The sequence below is a fragment of the Alosa sapidissima genome, chromosome 6 (genome assembly GCF_018492685.1).
Source record: "Alosa sapidissima isolate fAloSap1 chromosome 6, fAloSap1.pri, whole genome shotgun sequence".
Classification (NCBI taxonomy): Eukaryota; Metazoa; Chordata; class Actinopteri; order Clupeiformes; family Clupeidae; genus Alosa; species Alosa sapidissima.
In genome coordinates, this window is record NC_055962.1 from 13,198,276 (window position 1) to 13,206,335 (window position 8,060).

The 8,060-nt window shown below is 43.8% G+C and overlaps 1 protein-coding gene across 4 annotated transcripts in view; it reads left to right on the top strand.

The window, feature by feature from the left end:
- The first annotated feature begins 1,111 nt into the window (after positions 1-1,111).
- The window catches only part of mfsd2b (major facilitator superfamily domain containing 2B), a 23,639-nt gene continuing 16,690 nt past the window's right edge, over positions 1,112-8,060 (top strand). For 2 of the 4 annotated variants that reach the window (XM_042096261.1, XM_042096262.1), the window contains exon 1: positions 7,972-8,060. This exon is cut by the window's right edge. Coding sequence is in view for 1 of the 4 variants with exons in the window: in XM_042096260.1 (XP_041952194.1) it covers positions 1,807-2,028 (222 nt within the window). In the remaining 3 variants the exon portion in view is untranslated. The other 2 variants (XM_042096260.1, XM_042096263.1) reach the window with 2 other exon arrangements.

The following is an 8,060-nucleotide window of genomic DNA, read 5'->3' on the forward strand; positions in this document are numbered from 1 at the left end:
TTGCTGTATGAACTTTATGACATGCCTCGAGTGCATTACATTTTGTGTCAAATTACCAAAAGGTCCTTACAAAACTCAATATGCGCTCCGTGTCTTGACACAGTGTAGCGTGGGTTCATTAAATAACCATATGCACGCGGCACATTTTATATCTTGCTGCAGAGGCAACGAACACCATTAAGTATCTTCAATATTTTAAACTTTTGGGGACATATTCGGTCGTTCAAACGCTTGAGAAGCTCTCGAGAGTTGATGAATGCCCGTGCCGAAATAGCTTCATGTCTCCGAGTAGACTGAATAAGCCGTTTATCACTTTATAGTTAGAAAAGACAGGGAATACAATCCACCCCACATAGCTCACCAGCGGTGGCTTGCTATGGCTTTATGCCATTTTGAACATGTTCCTAGACACACAGAACACATTTCCTTGGCCTCACGGTTAATAAGATATGGCACGAATGGAATTGTCCCTTCCCAGATGTTCCCGCCGGTCTCTTTGAAAACGTGAGCCTAACGAACGTGCTCCACCCGCGTATGTTGCAGTTCATTTTCACGCATTATTTACCAATAGCCTAGCCTACTAGAGGTACGCGCAATGCGAGCCATATGGCTATTGCCGCCTTTCAGATGCCTGGTTATTCTGAAATAATAACGGCGATTTGCCCAGGTGAGATACTGAGACCCGGTGCTGGTTTGTGGGGAGGACGTACAGTGTTTCGTGTTGTTTTGTGACTGGTTGTTTTCTTCATCATTATATATCAATATGAAATTCAATTTAACTTTATGTACTTTATAAAGTGATAAACGATTTAGTTGTAGGACCAATCTTTAATGCATGGGTACGCGCACTGAATTTACTCTTGAGGGGTTGTCTAAATAAAAAAGACTTTGGTCATTTCAATGTTTTCTTAGACAAGTCTGTAAAAAACCCTGAAAAATCGCAGGAATAGGTAGGCTACATACTTTCGTGTGTGCAGTGTGAGCTTTGTAGTCAGGTAAATGTTCCCATGTCCCTTTTGTGGGTTCCGCCGATGTTCCTCTAGGAGGAGCACTTCCCCCCTTTCTGTGTAAATAAAAAAATCAATTGGATGTGCACCGTCAGCCTCCGCAGTCTCCTTTTGCTCTTCTGGAATGAGCCCGCAGCGCGCCGACTGACAAACTCCCAGTTCGCTGGCACTGAGCCTCTCCCATCACCCAGGTTAGTGCCCCGTGTGCGCCACATTACGCACGGCGTTTTTCAGCTTATCACGCGAAATTGACAATAAATAAAAGTAAATATATCATAGTGTAGAATATTTTGCTTGCAAATGTCTATGCGTATTTTAGGAAAAATATGATGTCTGCGTTAAACAGATAAGCATTACTATAAACACAAAATGTCTCAATATTGTTGGTGTTTTTGCCATTATTGCAGATGTCTGGTAGATCTTTTGACATTGTGCTCTTTTGACCTTGTGCATGACATTTCAATGAGATTTACCCTTAACTCTAAGCGATGCATCCTTCTAGTGTTTGCGAGTGTGGTAAGCTGCAAACTAAAAGCATCACTGTAATAGCCTCTGCGATCTGCTAGAGGAGGAGGGAGAGGGTTTGTGGCAGATGTTTGAGAGTGACAGAAGTGTGTGTGTGTGTTTGTGTGTGTCTGTGTATCTCTCTCTTTCTCTTTCTCTCTCTCCCTCTCTGTCTCTCTCTCCGCCTCTTTCTCTCTGTCTGTGTGTGTGCATGTGTTTATCTGTGTGTATGTGTGTGTGACTCTGCCCTCCCCTTTCCCTGGCTCCAGGCCAGAGCCCTGAGGGCAGCATGTGAATGGAGGTGGAGAAGTCTGCTTCTGTCGTTGCTGGTGCTGGTCCTGCTGCTGCCGCTGCCGTGGCTGAGAAAGAGGGCAGAGTCACCACCGCCGCTGTCCGCCTGCCTCCCGTCACTCTCAGAGCCATGGCCAAGGGAGAGAGAGCAGCCGCCGAGGGCTCACCGGCCGACAAGCTCGTTGTGAAGCACCCCAAGCCCATCTTTGCCAAAGTCACACAACAGGTAAGTGTCCAGCCGCCCGGTCCAGTCACTGTGCCCGAGTGAGTGATAGATGTTTTTTTTTTTGGTGTGTAATGGTGAAGATTTTGTCACTGTTGGAGATGGCATTGGTGAATAGATGTTGTTGGAAGGCGCACTTCTGGATAGATTTCTGTTAGTCGTAAATGTGAATATGATCAAATCATCTTCATGATGATTTATTTGAAAACTGAACATAAACTTTAGAGGAGTATTTTTGTGAGACAAAGACAGCTTTGGAAAATAAACCCAAGAAGAATCCTGTCCAAGATAAAGAGGACAAAGCTCAACCACAGGTATGCTGCAGTATATGTGTGAGATGAGAGCCTGTCTGCTTGTGGCACGGCAGATGGAAGTTTGCCTATGAAAATATGTGGAACGGTATGTTTTAATGAATAAATGGAATGCCTTCTTACTGATGCCTCTCCACTGGGACTCCCCAGGGGCTTTCGATACTGAACAATGACATTCACTGAGGTGTATCGGTAAAAAGAATAAACAAGTTTAACCTGAACAGGGCAAGGGTGGAGTGTGTGTGATTAAAAAGATGTGCTGGATTTGCCTTCCTGGAATTCAATACTGTGTGACTGTAGGTGACTTAAATGTTGTGAGAGATTGAACCTCGTAGGTTAAGTCTATTTTGAGTCAGGGGTTGTCATCGGTAGAATTGAGATGGCGGGTCGAAACTCAATTAACCCTTGTGACATTTGTGAGGTGTGGGATTTGAAAGAAGATGTCAGTGACATTCAGAAGATTAGCTCTTGCTGATTGAATTCACATGTGTCATCATCAATAGTCTGACCCCAGACAGATGATTTCAGTGGGAATGGTCAGGAATGGGTAGTGTGAATGATTTGTTAAAGGTTCAGCTGTGGTTGTCTGATGTGTCAGATTATAATGAAGATGGGAGAATCACAGTCTGCATCCCACCTGCCACTCCGCCTCATGGCATTAATCATTATGAAGAGATCAAAGAGTCTTTGTCTGCTCTCATGTGTGTGTGTGTTTTGTATTTTGTGTGTGAGTGTGTGTGTTTAGCTGCAGATAAAACTCCTGAACTGATGAAATACACACACACACACACACACACACACACACACACACACACACACACACACACTCAATGAGAAATAAAAAAATGTGAGCAGACACGTGATTGCAACAGTGATGAAATACATATTTGTCTTTCTGAATACATCTCATCAAAAAATCTCATCCCTGCACTGGGACTGTCAGCCATAAGTCCCATCAGGGCGCCTTGAGAAAACAAGAGGAGCTCAGCTTTTAGAGGAATACATTGCCAGTGTGTGTGTGTGTGTGTGCATGTGTGTGTGTGTGTGTGTGTGTGTGTGTGTGTGTGTGTGTGTGTGTGTGTGTGTGTATGTATGTGTGTATGTCAATTATGCATGGAGAGAGCATTAATGGCCCAGCTGTCATTGTGTGTCCTCTCCTGTTCCCCTGAACCCCTTGGTTCTCATGAGGGTAGAGGTGTTTCAGATGAGTATCGCCACCACGGTAATGTCTACTGGTGACATAGTGCTTTTTTCAGTGATAATAAACCAGATGTTTGGTAGCAAAGATTCTAGAGCACTATGCTCCGCTCTAGAATCTTTGCTTGGTAGAATCTTTGCTTGGTAGTATGAGATGAGAGGCAATGGAGGTGCTTGCTGTAGATGACATAAGCTGTTGCTAAGGGTGCCAGCCTCCATTGGGGGTGCGGTGGGTTTGCACAAATCGGAAAAATGAGGACACCCCAAACCACTGAAATACCATTGCTTAATGAAGAGAGTGTATGTGTTTGCTTATAGGACACTCACAACACAATATATACTGTATATATTAGTAGAATCAAAGTGGGTGCTTTAGTGGAAATGAAATAGTGATTAGTGATGGTATTTGTTTGTAATGTTAATGAGATGGTGCACATTTCAGTGATGAAGCAGTGGACGTTAATGGTAATTAAATAGTGGTTTATGTAATGTTTAGAGTAATATATGATGAATGCAGTAAAGGTTATGTAATGGATATTTGTAATGTTTCAATACTAATGAGGTGGCAGACATTTCAATAGTATTGAGGTAGTGAATGTTTTGGTAGTGGGCCTAATTGAGGATTTGACGTAATAGAGTGGTAGAGGCTTCAGTACTTCAGATAATGCAATGGATATTTGTAATGTTTCTAACATTAATGAAATGGTGGACATATTTAAATAGTGGATGATTTAGCCTGTGTAGTAATTAAATAGCTGATATCATATTATGATAAGCTGGTAGATGCTGCAGCAGTGATGACATAAAGGATATTTGTAATATTCCTAATGGTGTTTATTCCTAATAGTATTTACCATTAAGAGGTGGAGGGCCCAGTGAGTGAGGATAGGGGCACATGTCAGCCAGTGTTAGGGAGGCTGACCAGGAGGCTGACCAGGAGGGATGAGTTGATGGCTGTTTCTGGGGCATGGTGGTGATGGTGATGGACGTATTAGTTATAATAAGGAAGCGTGTGTCTATTTCAGGGTTGTTTTCTCTCCGAGTGTGAAAGCTAAACGGCTTTTGGGAGATTTCTGTCCAGTCGGCCCCCTGTGTGAGCTGCTGTGGTTTTCCAGTCGCTGCTCTGGTATGATGCCTGGTGAGCCGCGCTGGTGCGTGTTGGCACGACCACGTTGGCACGGATTTTAATCTCTTAAGACTCCATTAGACCTCTGTTTCATAATCTGTTTCAGTGTATGTCGGACTAAGTGGAAACATCTGTTAATGCAAGTGCTGCTTTCTTTTATTTCTGCACCTATTCACAACACATACAGTTTAAGCCTTGTCATTAATAGCGTAAAATGTTCATTGTTATTCAAATGTTCAGTTTATGATCTTGACTGGGGTGCTTTTCAGTGGAAACATTATAGCATGAATGCATTTACATAACAGTGCTGGATGAAGTCATTCTGTCACATCAAATCAAAAAACAGCAAGGACAAATCCCGCTTATGATAAACCCTTAAACTGCTTATCATTTTTATCTAACCAGATTTATCCTCCAGCCTGTGTGCGCACATAGCAATCTGTTGAGAGAGACAATGGCAAAGTTCAAGTTAAAGCACTCAGCAGAGTTCAATTCAAAGTATCACTGCAAAGATGCTGATGTGGACCTCAATGTATTCACATGCTTGCTGTTTTGGATTTCATCGGAATTCCCACATTTACAGAGTCAGGATGCTTGTTTTGTGTCCATTTCAAATGGAATGGAACTTGCATACCATCTCATAAACCACCATCATGCTTGTCCCCACTGGTCACCATGTAGCAAAGGGGACTCAATGATGGCTGCCCAGACACCAGAGGATATCCTGTTTATGTCTCCTGTGATAAGAGTCTAGTAAACACTTATCTGGTGCGAAAGGAAGTGCACTCCTTGTTCTTGAATTGCACTGATACAGGCATGCCTGTGTAATCTGCCAAGTACTGCAGAAGTGCTATGGGACAGTTCAGAGAGACTTGGCTCTATTTAGCATCTCTTACATCACTCTGGGGCAGACAATTGCAATACCTTAGTATCAGCCTGTACCATTTCAAAACAATGCTGATGTCATTTTGACAGGTTTCCATGGCATCTCAGGTTTCCATGGCAAAGGTAGTAGAAAACACAAATAACCGATAGATATTAACTTCTGCATAAGGTCATTAGCAAAGCTTGTAGAGACCTGCACAGTGTGGTGTCACTCTAGAATATGGTTATTACTTGCCACTTGAAAGTAATGAAGGCAATAGGAAGAGTCCAAAATTGTAATGTCACCAAAATCAGAGTAATGTTAGAATATCCAAACACCTCATATCATCATCAGAGGCATTTGTTTTCAGTGAACCATCTTTAGACAATAATGCCAAACAACAAATGAAATGGTCTTTCACTGATGTTTCTCATCTCTCAAATCTTAGTTTGTACATGCTGTATCTACAGCAAACAAAGAATTCCCAGTGAGTGCACCTGTGTGAGTGAAGCATTGAGGCAAAAACAACAGAATCATTCCAACAGTCCAGAGACTCAGGCAAGGCGGCCATGGAGCTTGGACAGCCCTTTCAGCTTCCCCATGAAAGCAGTGTCCTATTTATCCTCGGCCAGAGAATCATTATAGCACTCAAGAGTGGTGAGGAAGTACAACCTGACTTGGGTGTGCAACACTCTCTCTCTCTCTCTCTCTCTCTCTTTCTCTTCCTTTTGTTCACCATCTTTTCTCATTTGCTCTCTTTTGCCATCTTTTACTCTCTTGCCCTCTCTCCCTTTTTCTCTCTCTCTTTTTTATCTCTTTCTCTCTGTCTTTCTTTGTCTGACTCCGTTTCTTGGTCTTTGAACTGGCAGTGAAAAAGGCAATCCCCGCATTTGAAATGATTACATGGAAAACCTCCTGGTAATTGTAAATGTGAAAGCCATTCATTTTTTTTTACAGCTGGATAAGGAGGGAAAGAAAAAAGAAAAAAGAAAGGAGGAAATGAAAAAAGAAAAAAGAAAGTCAACCAGTTAATTACAGTTTCTTTTGAAGAATGGGATGGAGCAGTACACTCTGGCCTTAGTGGTGGTTAGCTGTGGAGTTCTGAGGGCCGTGATTGACAAGCCCTGAGGGTGGGAGAGGAAGAGGAGGGAAGAGGATGGGGAAAGAGAAAGGCTAGAACCTCTCAATGCAAATGAAGGAGAGCATGTGCTTATTTATTGGGAGATGAAGGGAGGTTTAGCATGCCTGTGTGTGTGTGTGTGTGTGTGTGTGTGTGTGTGTGTGTGTGTGTGGTATGTGTGTTTGTGTGTGTGTGTGTGTGTGTGTGTGTGTGTGTGTGTGTGTGTGTTCTGTGTGTGTGTGTGTGTGTGTGTGTGTGTGTGTGTGTGTGTGTGTGTGTGTGTGTGTGTGTGTGTGTGTGTTGTTATAGTGCACGTCTGTCTCTGTCTGAGGAAAGGCGTTCTGTGGCCTCTAATAAGTAGAAGGGACTCCTTAGGGGTGGTTACGGTGTCCTTTAATGTGTAGTGACTACCCCCACCCCTCATAGAAACACTTTCTCTTGTCCTCTTGTGTTTACACATATGCACACTTGCACACACGCACACTCTCTCTTTCTCTCACACACACACACACACACATCAAAAACACATCCAAATGTACTTTCTTCCCAGATGTAAGTTTGACACCTCTTTAATGTATGACGTGTTTATATTATTGAAAACATCACCCAGAACATGCACTTTATTTATAAAAGCATGTAAGATGGCACATAGAGCATAGCTGACTGGAGCTGAGAATGGGAATCCTAGAAAGCCCCAACTCTCTCTCTCTCCACCCAGGATTATTTCTGTGGTGGGTGAGGCCAACATTTGGGTGTGTGTGGGTGTATATTTGGCAGGTGTCTCTCTCTGTGTGTGTGTGTGTGTGTGTGTGTGTGTGTGTGTGTGTGTGTGTGTGTGCGTGTGTGTGTATGTGTGTAGCAGTGTCTCCTTGATAACCATAGCCTAAACCCAGTGCAGCCAGAGGCTTCTCTCCCCCCCCCCCCCTTCTCTCTGATCCTCTAGTCTATCTTACACATTAACAACCCCACTGCCCACCCCACCCCACCCCACCAGGAGACCAGCCCATTTCAGTCTGGCCGTGGGGCAGGGGAAGGGGGTCTGATGATAAGCCATTGCCATCGATGTGGTCACTCATTTGAAGGGGCGGGGGTTCGTCTTAAGTGGGCGGGGAGTGGGATTGTTGGTGGGTTAACGGCAAGTTTCACAAAGCACAAAGACAGATGATGTTCATATCATCTTAAGAACACCCACGGGCTATCATTAACATGCCTGGGGAGTTCTCGAAGGATGCCTGTGAAGTAGCGGCCTTTGATGTAACCCCGGTGATTTATTGTCGCCGAGTTAACGGAGCCGGCGGGAGCTGTGGCGTCTCGGCAAACGGTTCGCCAAACCCCTCGTCTTCATCTTTGAGTCGTTTGTGGTTTTGAGCGACTGTGCAGAGGTCTCCCCCAAGCTTGATCTTAAAGGCCAAAGTG